This window comes from Motacilla alba, unplaced genomic scaffold (genome assembly GCF_015832195.1).
Source record: "Motacilla alba alba isolate MOTALB_02 unplaced genomic scaffold, Motacilla_alba_V1.0_pri HiC_scaffold_28, whole genome shotgun sequence".
In the NCBI taxonomy this organism is placed as follows: Eukaryota; Metazoa; Chordata; class Aves; order Passeriformes; family Motacillidae; genus Motacilla; species Motacilla alba.
Genome location: NW_024037374.1, coordinates 2,894,153 through 2,910,484, shown reverse-complemented (window position 1 = coordinate 2,910,484; position 16,332 = coordinate 2,894,153). Strand labels below are relative to the sequence as shown.

General features: G+C 51.0%; 1 protein-coding gene and 2 pseudogenes across 3 annotated transcripts; 2 read left to right on the top strand and 1 right to left on the bottom strand.

The window, feature by feature from the left end:
* LOC119696322 overlaps nt 1-16,332 on the top strand; it is a 2,199,709-nt pseudogene that overhangs the window by 167,474 nt on the left and 2,015,903 nt on the right.
* The window catches only part of LOC119696323, a 1,148,804-nt pseudogene that overhangs the window by 115,841 nt on the left and 1,016,631 nt on the right, over nt 1-16,332 (bottom strand).
* Nucleotides 9,002-12,731, top strand: LOC119696344 (olfactory receptor 14C36-like). 3 transcript variants are annotated; one of them, XM_038126052.1, is made up of 2 exons: nt 9,002-9,159; nt 11,775-12,731. In XM_038126052.1, exon 2 carries the CDS (start codon nt 11,798-11,800, stop codon nt 12,728-12,730), a length of 933 nt encoding a protein of 310 aa, XP_037981980.1. In that variant the 5' UTR covers nt 9,002-9,159; nt 11,775-11,797; the 3' UTR covers nt 12,731. The 3 variants fall into 3 exon arrangements, with proteins under 3 accessions (XP_037981980.1, XP_037981979.1, XP_037981978.1); XM_038126051.1 differs by lacking the exon at nt 9,002-9,159 and adding an exon at nt 9,323-9,454; XM_038126050.1 differs by lacking the exon at nt 9,002-9,159 and adding an exon at nt 9,964-10,088.

Below are 16,332 nucleotides of genomic sequence, written 5' to 3'. Positions count from 1 at the left end.
TAGTGACAGAGGGTGTCCAGCAATTGAACACCTTGCGTGGACTGACCGAGAATCCATGTACAGTAGGACTCCTGAAGGGAGAAGAGCAACAGGTACCAATTGCTACTTCCACAGTGCATCGTTGACAGTCTAGAACCACTGGAGATGCTGTGATTGCCATCCATAAGATGATCCGAGAGCTGGAGAGCCAAGGGGTGGTCAGCAACACCCACTCACCCTTCAACATTTGGCCTGTGCCTTAATCTGAAGGAGAATGGAGAATGGAGAATGACTGTGGACTACCGTGCACTGAATGAAGTGACTCCACCACTGAGCGTTGCTGTGCCAGACATATTAGAGCTCAACTACGAGCTGGAGTCCAAGGCAGCGAAGTGGTGTGCCACTATCAACATTGCCAATGCATTTTTTTCTCCATTCCTCTGGCAGCAGAATGCAGGTCTCAGTTTGCCTTCACGTGGAGGAGTGTGCAGTACACCTGGAACCGACTGCCCCAGGGGTGGAAGCACAGCCCCACCATCTGCCCTGGACTGATCCAGACTGCACTAGAAAAGGATGAGGCTCCAGAACATCTACAGTATATGGATGACATCATTGTGTGGGGGAACACAGCTGCAGAAGTGTTTGAGAAAGGAGAGGAAATCATCCAAATCCTCCTGGGAGATGGTTTTGCCATCAGCAAGAGCAAGGTAAACCAACCAGTTTGTGAGATTCAGTTCCTAGGAGTAAAGTGGCAAGATGGTCGGCGTCGGATTCCTATGGATGTTATCAACAAGATCACAGCTATATCTCCACCGACCAATAAGAAGGAGACACAAGCTTTCCTAGGTGCCATAGGCTTTTGGAGAATGCACATTCCTGACTACAGTCAGATAGTGAGCCCTCTTTACCTGGTCACCTGGAAGAAGAACAATTTCCACTGGCGCACTGAGCAGCAACAAGCCTTTGCCAAGATTAAGCAGGAGATCGTTCATGCGGTAGCCCTTGGCCCAGTCAGGACAGGACCAGAGGTGAGGAACATGCTCTACTCTGCAGCTGGGAGCCATGGTTTGTCCTGGAGCCTTTGGCAGAAGGTGCCTGGGGAGACTCGAGGCTGGCCACTGGGATTTTGGAGTCAAAGCTACAGAGGATCTGAATCTAACTACACCCCAACAGAGAAAAAAAATCTTGGCTGCCTATGAAGGAGTCCAAGGTGCCTCCAAGGTGATTGGTACAGAAGCGCAACTCCTCCTGGCACCCCGACTGCCAGTGCTGGGGTGGATGTTCAAAGGAAATGTTCCTTCCACCCACCATGCCACCAGTGCTACGTGGAGCAAGTGGATTGCTCTTATCACACACAGCGTGCCTGAATGGGTAAACTGAATTGCTCTGGGATTTTCAAGGTAATTACAAATTTCACCCGAAGGTGCAAATTTTGGTTTCACAGATGAAGAACAAGAACCAGTGACACGGGCTGAAAAAGCTCCTCCATATAACCAACTGCCCCCAGAGGAAACACACTACGCTCTTTTCACTGACGGTTCCTGTCGCATCGTAGGAATGAATCGGAATTGGAAAGGATCTGTAAGGAGCCCCACACAAAAGGTTGCACAAGCTACTGAAGGAGAAGGTGGATCGAGCCAACTTACGGAACTCAAAACTTTTCACCTGGCCCTGGACGTTGCCGAAAGAGAGAAATGGCCAAAGCTCTACCTCTACACTGACTCATGGATGGTAGCCAATGCTCTGTGGGGATGGCTGGAGAGGTGGAAAGAGCCAAATTGGCAGCGTAGAGGAAAAACAATTTGGGCTGCTGAAGAGTGGAAAGACATCGCTACCAGGGTAGGGAGGCTACCAGTGAAAGTCCACTATGTAGATGCCCATGTCCCCAAGAGTCGGGCTAATGAGGAGCACCAAAACAATGAGCAGGTAGATCAGGCAGCAAAAATAGGGGTGTCGAAGACAGACTTCGATTGGCAACATAAGGGGGAATAGTTCCTAGGTCGATGGGCCCATGATGCCTCAGGCCATTAGGGCAGAGATGCCACCTATAAGTGGGCACAGGACCGAGGGGTGGATTTAAGCATGGACAGTATTTCTCAGGTTATCCATGACTGTGAGACGTGTGCTGCCATCAAGCAGGCCAAGCGAGTGAAGCCCCTATGGTATGGTGGGCGGTGGTCCAAGTACAAATATGGGGAGTCCTGGCAGATTGACTGCATCACACTGCCCTAGACACACCAAGGCAAGTGCTACGTGCTGACCACGGTGGAAGCCACCACAGGATGGTTGGAGACCTACCCTGTGCCTCACGCCACTGCCCAGAACACCATCCTGGGCCTGGAAAAGCAAATCCTGTAGAGACATGGCACCCCTGAGAGAATTAAATCGCACAACGGGACCCATTTCAAGAACAGCCTTATCAACACCTGGGCCAGGGAACATGGCATTGAGTGGATATATCATATCCCTTATCGTGCACTAGCTGCCAGGAAAGTAGAATGGTGCAATGGACTGTGTAAGACTACCCTGAAGGCACTTGGCGGGGGAACTTTATAAATTGGGAAATGAACTTAGCCAAAGCCACCTGGATGGTCAACACCCCAGGGTCCATCAATCGAGCTGGTCCTGCCCAGTCTGAACCCTTGCACACAGTGGATGGAGATAAAATCCCTGTGGTACATATGAAGGATATTTCAGGGAAGACTGTTTGGATTAATCCCACCTCAGGCAAAGACAAACCCATCTGTGGGATTGTTTTTGCTCAAGGACCTGGGTACACTTGGAGGGTAATGCAGAAAGGTGGAGAAAGCTCTTGTGTACCACTGGGAAACCTGGTCTTAAGTGAGAGCTGTGTGTAAGGTTTCATTGTGAGGCAGATGGAAATAGAATAAGGGGTAGATCATGTCCTGGATTGCCAAGCAAACTGTATTCCATTTGCCATCTGTATGCCAGTTGTCTTCTGTTAAGTGAGCAGTTTTCCTTATCTCTTCCACAACCATCCTCCATCTGCTGATAAAAGGCTATTCAATGTCACTGCATGACTGATAAGAACTAGAGCATCCCATTGTGAGATGCTCTGCCCAGAGGGAGGAGCCAAGCATTCCTACCCAGATATAATCTGGAGGTTCTGGAACACCAGCACGGCTTTTCTCCACTGGATTTCCCAGAGGAACAGTTGCCTCTTCCACTGGATCTTCAGAGGAAGACTACACCCTTTTTCTGCAGGATCCCTGCTCCAACAGAACCACACCTGACACTCCAGGAGAACTGCAGCCACATTTCCAATTGCACTGCTACCAACACCCTGACCAACAGGGTGTCAGGTTGTGTTCTGACTCAGTATTCTTTTAATTGACCGCATAGTTTATTTTATCCTTTCATTTCCTTCCCTAATAAAGAACTGTTTTTTTCTGCTCCCATGTTTTTTGCCTGACAGCCTGAGAGCTCCTTAATTTGAAATTTAGAGCAATTCGGAGGGGGTGGGGGGTTTCACATTCTCCATTTCAGGGGAGGCTCCTGCCTTTCTTAGCAGACACCTGTCTTTCCAAACCAAGACAATGTTAAAGGACATCAAAAATGGGCGACTCAGGAGGAGCAAAGGAACAGTTTAGCCAATTAAGAAGCTAAAAATGCAACTGAATCAGAGACAGGAAAACTAATCATAGTATTAAGCCTCATCAGAAAAATGCAAGAAGTCCCTGTATTCAGTGGGACAGAAGAGGAAGAACTCCTCAAAATAGGAGCCAAGAAAGATAACAAAGGGAAGTGGAGATTAGCAGATGGGAAGCAAGTGTTGAATAAACCCCTGGCCAAGAAAATGCTAGAAGGCGCATATGGGACAACACATTGAGGTACTCAAGCGCTAAGTGATCAATTTCTAAAGGACTGGGGCTGCATAGGCATTTTCAGAATAGCTGAGCAAGTCACTGAATGGTGCGTGATAATGTCAACAAGTGAATAAGAAAATAATGAGGAAAATACCCAGAGGAGGGCAAGAACTAGCCTTAAGGCCCTTTCAAAACATCCGAGTAGACTTTACCAAGCTTCCCCAGGTACAACGGTGGAAGTTTTTTCCAGTGGTAGTAGATCACTTGACTCATTGGGTAGAGGTGGTACCCACTGTGAAAGCCAATGACAATGTTGTGAGTAAAATACTTCTAGAATCAATCATTCCCTGATATGGGATGGTAAACAGGATTGATTCACACCAGGGAACTCATTTCACATCGAAGATATAGCAGAAAGTAGTTCAAGCCCTGGGAGTGAAATGGCAGTTACACACTCCATGGCATCCACAGATGAGGTCGGGTTGAAAGAATGAATCAAACTCTGAAAAGAGCTCTAGTTAAGCTAATGATTGAAACCCAGATGTCATGGATCAAATGTCTCCCTTTGGTCTTATTAAGAATTAGAACCCAACCGCAGTCAGATCTGGGGGTCTCACCCTATGAAATGATGTTTGGGTTACCCTTCCTGACCTCACCCCAGAAGGTTGCCCCCTGTTGTGATACTCTGTCCGAAAATACTCTCATCTGCCTCATGATTTTTAGACCACCTAACATTCAGTTCAACATCCTGGTTTGGTGAGGGCTTGCCAGGGCCCTGGGACTGGAACTCGAGTTATTGTTCGCAGGTATGTTTATCCACCCCATGGAACACTGAACCCAGTGAAAGGAGAAGGGGCACTTTGCCCTTCTTCGCCTGCATCGCTTTGCTACAATGGCCCTGGAATCTTTCCACCTCCTAACCTGGCTGGACTCTTTTCTGGAATGACCTTTTGGTGGTCTCCACAGAAGACCCTTCATCTACTCTACAACCCCCGTGACTGATGGACTGAGATGGGAGAAGCCATTCCCTCCAAAATTGAGACATGAAACCCCTATATGGAAAAGACTCCTTTTCTCCCCAAGGACTGCAACCTCTAACCTGGGAGGGGAGGGGGGCAGTGTGTGTGGGGAGAACAGCTGATCAAACTGTGATGTTTGCCTGCAGGTAGTGACCATTGGACCAAGAAGACAATAGCTCTTACCCACTCTTGACCAGATGACTATTGTGTTACCCTGCTCCCCTCCTTCATAATTCTCAACAGAAAATTCTAATAAAAACCCTCAAGTTAGCTAGCTTAAATAAGATCTCCCCAGCGTGAAAGCGACTCCTTGACTGGACCTCAACTGGACCTTGACTGGACCTCGAAGAATTACATTGCCTCTACATTGGTAGATACACCCATTCTCTCTCTCTTTTCCTTTCCTGCAGGGTTTCTTTCTCTCTTTCTTTCTCTCTCTTCCCCAATCCCCTCTAACGCATTTTGCTGTGATTATTCAATATAGTACACTGATTTTGATTGTTACTGCAAACCCCTTGCCGTGTTGGTGTTTTGCACCCTGAGATCAAATAACAAACCATCACAATCCTGTCTGTGAGGGCGGATCGTGACAATGATGTATGTGTGAGTAGAGTTAGAATATATATTAGTTTTGGTAGTAAGTTGAGGATGTGGGGATAAGTGGTGGAATGTCCTAGGGTGACTTTATGATTCTTGTATCCTCAATCGTCTGTTCCTCAATCGTCTGTTCCATTTATGCTGGACATTATATTCTGTGCCTTCAAGACTGGTTCTGAGGGAAGGCAGGGAGAAGAAGAAGCGTGGAGTTTGTTATCAGAGACTGCACTCACTCCTCTAAAAGCAACACTCCTCCACATTTTACTCCACTGTGTTGTCTGAGCACGGACGGGGCAGACCAGAGCCCTCCTTTGCTTTTTAGTTAGTTGAGCTAGCTGAGGCAGAGAAGTTTTCCCTGGACTGGTTTTTTTTCTTTCCCTTTTCTTGGAACCATTTGAACCTGCTCCGGACTGGGACCTGGGGAGCACCAAGAGCTCGCCCTTTGTAGCCTACCAGGGCCTACTCTGGGCAGCAGCCTTTCCCAGTGCCGGAGGGATTGATAACAGAGTGACCACCCACCGGAGAGACTTTCTGAATTTGTCATCTCTTCAGAGCAGCGAATGAGTTTTGTCATCTGGTATTGTTCACGTTTTGTGCTGGGGAATGCTTTGCCTGTTAAATAAACAGGGTTTTTTTTCCACTTCTCTCCGAGGAAATTTTTCCCAAACCTTTTGGGGGAGGAGCTGCATGGGTTTGCTTTCTGAGAGGGCCCCCTTTTGGAGGTTTTCTCCCAAATTTGCCCTAAACCAGGACAAATAACATAATCTGTCAGTTTAAGGATGCACTGTATAGCTCATAGTAGTGTAATGAATATGATATCTGTGTATCGCTTATAGAAATAGTGATGTGATGAACGTATTGTACTGTAGACCTTGGCAAAATAGAAGATGCTGAAAGGCTTTTGTGTAACTAAGAGAACAGTGTAAAGCCATCCAGGGCTTTACAGGTGATAAGACAACAGTGACACAAGACAGAGCATGGAGGAGACTGAGGAAGAGCTCGTTAGCTCCTCTTATCAGAGAAGTGTGAAACAACTGAGAGGAAACCACGGGAAGGAATAAAATATATTGCCTTGATCCCAGGATGTCCTGCAGAAAAGTCAGGGTGTAAAAGCCAAAATCAAAGGAGTCCCTGCAACATCAAAAGCTTTCAAGAATGTTTGAATAATGTAGAAGCTAATGAATATGCATGTAACCCCAGCAATGTAACTGTATATAAAGAGCATGATTTTAAGCTACCTGGTGCTCTTTGCCATTCACCAAAAGCATCCCAGTGCTGATCACTTATTTGTCCTTCTTTTATCCTTGATTAAACTTTTAAAAGTTCTAAAGAGTCAACTGTGTTTTTCATAACATTGAGGGGCCTCATGAACCCTATGGGCCATTGTGACTCTGCACGGCCTTGTGGAACCATGGAGACCATGGTGACACCATGGGGCACATGGAACCAAGGCTTCCATCTTGGCACTGAGAAACCTCATGGAACCAAGGGCCCATTGAGACCCTTTGGAACTAAGGAGATCATTGTTGAGAGTACAGAACCTCAAGGAATCCAAAGTCCATGTGACAGAGCAAGGCCTCGTGAAAGCAAAAAGACCATGATGACCTTCTGGGGCCCCATGGAACCAAATATCCACTGTGACACTGCAGAACCTGAAAGAACCAAGAGTCCATGGTGACACAAGAAAGCCTTGTGGAACCAAGGAGTCCAAAGGTCGAAAACATTCCTTGCATATCTCTGCCTTAGGGAAGAGGAGCCTTGGTGGCAGCTTGGGATGGCACACACTCAAGGCGGGTCTCTATTTTCAATGACGAAATTCAGGAGTTTTAGATTGTTTCCCAAAAGAAAAAGTAAAAAGGGAAAAAAAACCCCTTTAGTTGTGTGCAGACAGTTCTCCAAGCAAAGCAGGACCTAGGTGAGTGAGGAGAGACAGGATGGGGTTGGGGAATGTGGAGCAAGGTTGTTCACACTGGCTCAGAGCTCAAGGCACAGCTTCTCTGACTAGGGCAAACCTCCTTAGCAAAATCTCTGGATCAATATCAGTCACAGAATGCTGCAATCACCTCTTCTCAAAAGAGAACATTAATAAAATACACCCTTGAAAATAGGAATGCATCTTTCATAGAACCTCTGTGAAATATTTCTCCATAACTGCAGCAGGAAACCTTCCTAATGAACTGCCCCAGACCAGAGGGAAATCAAGGCAGGGCCATGGTTTTTCAGGACTTGCTTGATCCTAATGAGCCCTGTGGTGCATTTGGAGCTGAGCCCTGGAACCTCAGGGCCTGAGAGCAGATTGCACAAACCTTTCCAGGAGTCAAAGTCACAAGAAACACCCAAAGTGTCTTGAGGCATGAATGGGTCCCACTGAGGTCCATCCCCAACACAGGCTCCTCATGGACTCCTTGGAAGAGAGAATTGGACGCCAGGATGGCACAAAACCTTGTCAGAGACTCAGTGTGGGAAGGAAATTCAAAACTACCTTAAAAACCTTGAGTATCTCAGAGCAAAAATGAGGCCCACTGAATGTCAATACAAAGCTCTCAAGGGACTCCTTAAATCAGATAATTGGGGCACTGATTGTACAAACCTCTCCCAGAGTCTGTACCAGAAAGGAAAAACCAAATACCTTAAATAACTGAAGTACCTTGAAGTATTAATGAGCCCCCCTGAATGTCATTACTGAGAAAGGCTCAAGGGACTAATTAAAGCAGATAATTGGAGGCTCGGACTGCACAATCCTTCTCATAGAGTCTGTATCAAAAGGGAAATACTAACTACCTTAGAAAACTGAACTACCCTGAAGCATTAATGAGCCCCACAAAGTGTTGTTACTGACAAAGCCTCTCCAGGGACTAATTACAGCAGATAATTGCAGGCCAGGATTGCAGAAACCTCTCAGAGAGTCCAAGGCAAAAGCCAAACCCAAAGTCCTTTGAAAACCCTGCAGTCCCTGGGAGCATGGAGGAGCCCCCAGGGCCACTCCTGACCAAGGCTCCCCAGGGACTCCTTCCAGCAGATCCCTGAGGCCACTGGCATGTGGGCTAGGGGGGGCTGCTGAGGGCAGGACAAGGGGCTGCCAGTGGCCAGCCTGGCTGGGGCTGTGCCAGGAGGCCCCAGTGGCTCAGGACAAGGTGTCTCCTGCCAGCCCTTGGTGGCACAGAGCCTGCTGTGCCCCAGGGCACCAAGACTTGGCTTCTCTTTGTCCCCACCTGTCATCACTGCCTGCAGTTCTCTGCTCTGCCTGGGGCCTGGGGACACTTTCTCAGTTGTGTCCCTCAGTGGGACCCATTAAAAGTCCAAGAAACTTTGGAGTGTGATTCTGACTTGGAGTTCTGGAGAGGTTTCCTCAGCTGCCTCTCAGGGACTGATGTTCAGGGCCTGAGCACAAAGCCCCAGGGGCTCATTAAAGTCCTTGTGCTGTGGCTGTGCTGCTGAGCTGGGCTGCTGGCAGAGAGGCAGCTGCTGGTAAGCAAGAAGAGCTTGAAAAGCACATTTCTCTTGCTGAGCAGCTCTTCTGCCAGCCCAGCAGGGCTGGGGCACTGCCTGCAGCCAGCCCGGGCACAGCCCAGAGGCACAGAGAGCTTCAATCAGTCAGGGCTGGGAAGGTGCTGAGAAGTGCCTGGGGCAGAATCCCTGCCAGCCCTTGGCACAGGAACCTCTGGCTGCAGGACAATGCAGCTGCAGCTCCTGCAGTGATCTCCTACAGCTGCAACATCCCAATGCCTACAGACCCTGTGAGTACATTCTCTGATTGTCTCTTGTGCAGAGCAGCCAGGGGTGCCCAGGGCTGTCCTGCAGAGCAGGCTCCTGCAGCCCAGGGCGCTGTGCTGGGGCAGGGACTCTGCTGCCTGCCAGGGACAGCTCTCAGCCGGCCCGGGGAGCTGCTGCCAGCGCTGGGGAGAAGCTGTGGGGGGAAGGAGCCACCGTGAGCAGGGCAGGTGCTGCTGCTGAGAGGGGCTGGGTGGGGCAGGGCTGCTCCCAGCTCCAGACCAGCCTGGGCACAGCTCCGGAGGACACTTCCCAAAGAAGGTAAGCCTGGGATTGCTGTTATAGGTCAGGAGCTTTCCTGAGAGTGTTTTCAATTTCCTACTTTGAACAGGATGCGAAAGTTGGGGTGATGACAAAAAGATTTTTGCATTTTCTACATTTTTATGTATTCATAGCTCTCTAAGTAACTATTATATTTGTAAAAAACTATTATCCTTGCTTAACTTTAATAAACTCTTAATTAACTCTATTAAACTACTATTATATACTAATAAAACTTTTATCCTTAAAAAACTCCAGTATGTTTCCTTACTTTATTTTTAGATTTTAGAACAAAAACCTGACTGTCTAAATATATTCCTGAAATACTCTATAGCGTTATTCTCTTATATAGTCCTGAAATACTAAACTGTCTTATAGGAAGAGGACTTATAGGAACTCTTTTTTTTTTTTTTTTTTTTTGACCTGAATATGAGCAGTCATTACAAAAAGTGAATGCAAAGAAGCCTTGGGACTTGCTGCAATGAGCTGACCCAGGGGTGTGTAACTGGGGCAACTGAATCTGCTATTGGATGTTCCTGTTCAATATCCCAATTAATCAACCTTTAAAAATTGTTGAAATCACGGCCTGGGTGTGCTCCATTCCCACTGGGACACCTGGAAGCTTCCAAGAAAGGTCTGGTTTTTACTCTACTCTTCTAACACTGTTGCAAGGGTTTATTTCTCTTTTGATTATAGGTAACAGGGGGATGAGGGAAGCAGCAGAGGAATTGCAATCCCAGAATGACAAAACATTCTGAGTTGAAAGGGACACACAGCAGGATCATCAAAGGAATGTTTGAACATTTGCAGAGACTCCAGAACTGTCACTTCGGGTGGTCAGTCTCTCTGCTGGGAGCCTCCCAAAGGGCCCTCAGCCACTGCTCAGCCCTGGACAGCAGCAGCATCACCTCTGAAGGGCCCAGCAGGGCTCTCCTGAGCTGCCCTTGCCCACCTGCAGCCAGAGCCTGCCCCAGGCAGGGCCCTGCACACAGGCAGGTTTCTGTAGGGCCGGGGCCAGGGCACACAGGCTGGGATGGGCTCTGTGAGTGCTGGCAGGGACAAGGCTCCTCTCAGGAGGGAATGTCCAGGCCCAGGGAGATGCTCAGGGAAGGAGAGGGGGCTGAAGAGAGCAGTGCTGGGGGCAGGAGGGCACTGTTGGTGTGTGGGAGGTGCCGGGCACAGCTGGGCACGGGAACACTGTCCTGAGTGCCCGGCTGTCTCTGCCCTGCCCTCTCAGGCACAGCACCACAACATCTTCTCTTCTTTCTGCACTGCCCTGGTATTGTCACTGTGATCTGCTGCTCTCAGGGAGGCTCTGGCATTTGCAGCAGCTGAGTCAGGCACTGCCCTTGGCATTCCTGCCAGGCAGGGGTGCCCATGGGAATGGGGTGTCCAAGCTTCCCTGGCACCTGTGGGGCTGAGGGCAAAGCAGTCCATGGGAAAGGGAAATGAGCTGAGCCCCCTCGCTGAGATCCCATCTTGGGCACAGCCGGGGATCTCCTTGCTGTGCCCTTGCAAGCTCTGAGCTGCCCTCCTGGGTGCAGATCTGTGCCAGAGCCTCTCAGAGTTCCCTGAATGTCCCCCGGGGAAGGGCAGAGCTGCCAGAGCTGAGGAAATGCTGCTGGGTTTGCCGAGGGAGCCGTGAGTGTCCTTGGCACAAGGGGGTGCTGAGACCCTGCCCAGAGATCTTTAGAGAGGGTGAGACATTCAGGGATCCCTCTGCTCTGGGCAGGGTCTGGTTTATCCCAGGCTGACCCGGGAGTGTGATTGTGCTCTGATTGCAGCCAAAGGTGCAAAGCCAGGGCAGTTGGGAACAAGCCCATGCAGCCCCTCACCTTCCCTGAGCCCCAGGGAATCCTTTGCCTCTCCCATCTCTCAGTGGCAAACTCTGAGTGCAGCAGAAATGCTGCAGATTTCTGACCACAGAGAGCCAGGAATGATGTGTGGGCAGGAAAAATTCCCTATATCTCCTTCCTGGCATCCATGTCTTTGGTCTTGGGAATGCAGATGGTACCACACCTTTAAGCATTAGGAGTGATTCCCCTGACAAATCCTGAATATCCAGCCTTGTCCCTCCACAGGGCCACAAACCCAGGGCCACAGGGCAGGGATGGCTCCTCAAGGGGCCCCAAGCAGAGGCCTGGCTGCTTCTGGCACACTCAGCCAGAACAACTGGAGCTCAGGCAGGGACCTGGGTGAAGGATTTCCCAGAGTAGGAACAAGGCTGGGTGAGTCCCAGCAGGACAGTCTGCAGGGAATGGCCCAGGTTTGGCTCAAAGCAGCCTCTCCTGACTTGTCACTGTCCTTTCTCCATGAACAGGTCCCCATGTGCAGCCCCAGCAAATGTCCAACAGCAGCTCCATCAGCCACTTCCTCCTGCTGGCATTGGCAGACACGCGGCAGCTGCAGCTGCTGCACTTCTGCCTCTTGCTGGGCATCTCCCTGGCTGCCCTCCTGGGCAACGGCCTCATCATCAGCGCCGTAGCCTGCGGCCAGCACCTGCACACACCCATGTTCTTCTTCCTGCTCAACCTGGCCCTCACTGACCTGGGCTCCATCTGCACCACTGTCCCCAAAGCCATGCACAATTCCCTCTGGGACACCACGACCATCTCCTACACAGGATGTGCTGCACAGCTCTTTTTCTTGCTGTTCTTCATTGGAGCAGAGTTTTATCTCCTGACCATCATGTGCTACGACCGCTTTGTGTCCATCTGCAAACCCCTGCACTACGGGACCCTCCTGGGCAGCAGAGCTTGTGCCCACATGGCAGCAGCTGCCTGGGCCAGTGCCTTTCTCAATGCTCTCATGCACATGGCCAATACATTTTCCCTGCCCCTGTGCCATGGCAATGCCCTGGACCAGTTCTTCTGTGAAATCCCACACATCCTCAAGCTCTCCTGCTCAAAGTCCTACATCAGGGAACTTGGACTCATTGTGTTTTCCATCTGTTTATCACTTGGTTGTTTTGTGTTCATAGTTTTCTCCTATGTGCAGATCTTCAGGGCTGTGCTGAGGATCCCCTCTGAGAAGGGACGGCACAAAGCCTTTTCCACCTGCCTCCCTCACCTCGCCGTGGTCTCCCTCTTCATCAGCACTGTCATGTTTGCCTACCTGAAGCCCCCCTCCATGTCCTCCCCATCCCTGGATCTTGTCCTGTCAGTTCTGTACTCGGTGGTGCCTCCAGCCCTGAACCCCCTCATCTACAGCCTGAGGAACCAGGAGCTCAAGGCTGCAGTGTGGAGACTGATGACTGGATGGTTTCAGGAACATTAAACCGCTGGCCAATTTCACCAAATCATTTCAAATAAAAATCATCTTTGATACTTCTGGTTGCTTTGGTTGTGAGGTACTTTTTCCCTTTGCATTTATTTCTTCATGTTTTCCACAAGCAAAGGCAATTCTTTTACACTTTCCCATTTTGTTTCTCTCCACCTTCCCTGTGGCCACAGATTGTGTCAATGAGGGGAAGCGCTCTTGGTGGCTTTAAAGGAATTAAAGGATCTCCCAGCAGAGTTTTCTGCAGAGATGCCCTTTTGTTGCCTTCTCTGGAGCTGCAGCAGCAATGTCTGTGTGCAGAGCTGGGGGCAGATCAGTGCTGGCCCAGCAGCTGTGCCCAGCAGCAGCAGCAGCACTTGGTGTTGCCAGTGCTGCTGCCGTGGCCCTGCCCCGCTGCCCTGGTGGCCCTGGTGTTGCTGTAGGGCCTGAGTGCTCTCAGGGCCGGGCACAGTGCTGGGGGTGGCAGTGCCAGGGCTGCAGCAGGGACAGGCCATGGGCACTGCTGGGGCAGCGCTGACGCCTCAGGCCAGGGCCTGGGGGCTCCAGCCTCCTTGCCCAGGCTCTCTCAGAAACACGGCCAGGCCAATGCTCAGCACAGAAAACCCCCGTGAGCAGCCCCAGGCTGGCCGTGAGCAGGCTGGGGGCAACCAGCCTGGCTGGTGCTCTGCAAGGGCCCTGGGGGAGATGGGAAGGAGCAGCAGAGCAGGGGCTGATCCATCCCCAGTGCGCTGGACAGCCCAGGGCAGCGTCCCAGAGCGTCCTCATGGAGCTGCCAACACCATCCCCCCTCTGCAGCCCTGGCCTCTCCCCCAGCTCACACAGGTGCCGCATCCTTGCAGGCACAGGCACGGCAGCACTGGCTCAGGAGCCCCTGTTTGCATTGCACACAGCAGGCGGAAGCACCCCCATGCTGTTGCTGTGGGGACATCAACCTGAGGGAGCACAAATGCCATCAGCGCCTGGGGCCAGCAAGGGCTGGGGGACACCAGGGAAAGCACTCAGCTTTGTCCTGGCCTCTGCACTCAGCCAGAAAGTTTGTTCCCATCAGCTGGGAGTTTCCTGTGCCACTGCAGATGCTGTTGCTCAGAGCCAGGGCTGCCTGGCAGCCACCCCCAAACTGCCCTGAGCATTTCCTTGGCTTCGCCTTTGCTTTCTTTACTCTTCCTTAATACAAATTCTTCCTCTTGCCCAGCCCTGTTCCCTCCCCTGCAAACAGCCCATCCCTGTTTGTCCTTTCCTCTCTGGCCCCACTCCCCATTGCAGTTCCCCACTTGGCACCATGGGAACATCCCTTGGGGAGCAGGATCATCCTCCAAGTGCTGCAGGAATTGTCTGCAGGCTCTTGCAGTGCCTCCTGCTGCTCCCTTGCCAGAGGCGGCCCAGGCCAGGGGGGCACATCTGGGCTGCTGTGTCTGCCTGTGGGGCTCCCTGTTCTGGGCAGTGAGGAGGAGCTGCAGAGGCTCTGCAGGACTGACAAGATGAGCTTTGGGCCTGGGAGGAGAAGCTGAGGCACCTGGGCTGCTGGAGCTTCTGAAGAGGAGGCCCAGGGCTCATTGTGCAAGTGCTCCAAGGGTGGTATCAGAGAATCCCAGAATCAGCAAGGTTGGAAAAAACCTTGGAGATCATCAAGTCCAACCTATGCCCTCACACCACCTTGTCTCCCCTGAGCCTCCTCTTCTCCAGGATAAACAACCCCATGTAAGACTCTGCCCAAGATTGCTTTCTCATCTGCCTCACGATTGTCGTGAAAAAAGACTGAGACCACCGAAAGAAAAAGGATCCTACATCCTGGTTTGGTGGGGGTTCGCCAAGTTCCCGGGACTGGAACTTGAGTTATTGTACCTCACGCTACACTGCTCCCAGTGAAAAGGACGAGAAGCATCTTGACCTTCCTTCGCCTGCCTTGCTCTGTAACAATGGCCTGGAGTTTTCCACCCCCAAGCCTGGCTGGACTCTCTTCTGGAATTACCCTTTGGTGGTCTCCACAGAAGACCCTTCATCTACTGTACAACCACCGTGGCAGATGGACTGAGATGGGAGAAACCACTCCCTCTAAGACTGAGACATGAAATCCCTATGTGGACAAGACTCTTTTTTTCCCGTCAAGGACTGAAACCTGTAATCTGGGGGGAGGAGGGCAGTGTGTGTGGGGAGAACAGCTAACCGAACTGATCATGTTTGCCTGTAGGCAGTGAACCAGGAAAACAATAGCTCTCCCCACTGTTGAGATCACAAGACTATTGTGTTCTTTCCCCCCTCCTTCCCAACTTTCAACATAAAAGGCCCCTCAAGTCAGCTAGCCTTTCGAAGATCTTCCCCAACGTGAAGGCGACTCCTCGACTGGACATCGACTGGACTTCGAAGAATTGCATCGCCTCTATGTTGGTAGATATACCTACCCTGTCTTTCCTTCCTTTCCTATAGGGTTCTTCTTTCTCTCTCTCTCTCTCTCTCTCTCTCTCTCTCTCTCTCTCCCCAATTCCCTCCAATGCATTTTGCTGTAATTGTTCAATAAAGTACATTGATTTTATTACTGCAAACCCCCTTGCCGTGTTGGTGTTTTGTACCCTGAGATCAGATAACGAACCATCACAATCTCGTCCGTGAGGGCGGATCGTGACACCCCATCAGGTCCCTCAGCCTCTCCTCACAGGACTTGTGTTCCAGACCCTTCACCGGCCTTGTTGCCTTTCTCTGGGAACATTCCAGCTCCTCCATGTCTTCCTAAACTGGGGGCCCAGAACTGGACACAGCACACGAGGTGCTGCCCAACCAATGCTGAGCACAGGGGAAGAATCACTGCCCTGCTCCTGCTGGCCACACCATTCCTGAGCCAGACCAGGAGCCATTGGCCTTCTTGGCCACCTGCGCACACTGCTGGCTCATGTCCAGCCTGCTGTCCAGCAGTCCCTGCAGCTCCCTTTCTGCCTGGCTGCTCTCCAGCCACTCTGTCCCCAGCCTGTGGTGCTGCAGGGGTTGTTGTGGCCAAAGTGCAGAATCTGGCACTTGGACTTGTTAAACCTCACCTTGTTGGATTTGGGCCCTGGATCCAGCCTGTCCAGGGCCCTGTGCAGAGCCCTCCTACCTTTCAGCAGATCAGTACTTCCAGACAACTTGATTTTACCATGGTTCCATGAGGCCCTGGCATGTCACAATGGTCTCCATCATTCCATGAGGCCTCCCAGTGTCACAGGGTCCCTTGGGTTCTGTGGGACCCGTTGGTGTCACAAAGTCCCTTGGATCCTTGGGCCCCGCAGTGTAACAATGGCTCTGGGTCCCCCAAGGCCCTGCAGTGTCACAATGGATCCTTGGTTCCACGAGGTCTGGCAGTGCAGCAACGCTCTCCTCGGTTCCACAGTGTCACAATGGCCTCTTGGTCCCCCAAGGCCCTGCAGTGTCACAATGGATCCTTGGTTCCACGAGGTCTGGCAGTGCAGCAACGCTCTCCTCGGTTCCACAGTGTCACAATGGCCTCTTGGTCCCAAAGGCCACCATGGTGTCAAACATGTTTCCTTCATTCCATGAGTCCCTGATTAGCAGCACTGGCCCCTTGGTTCCATGGGGCCCTGGAGTGTCACAATGGCCTCTTGGTCCCAAAG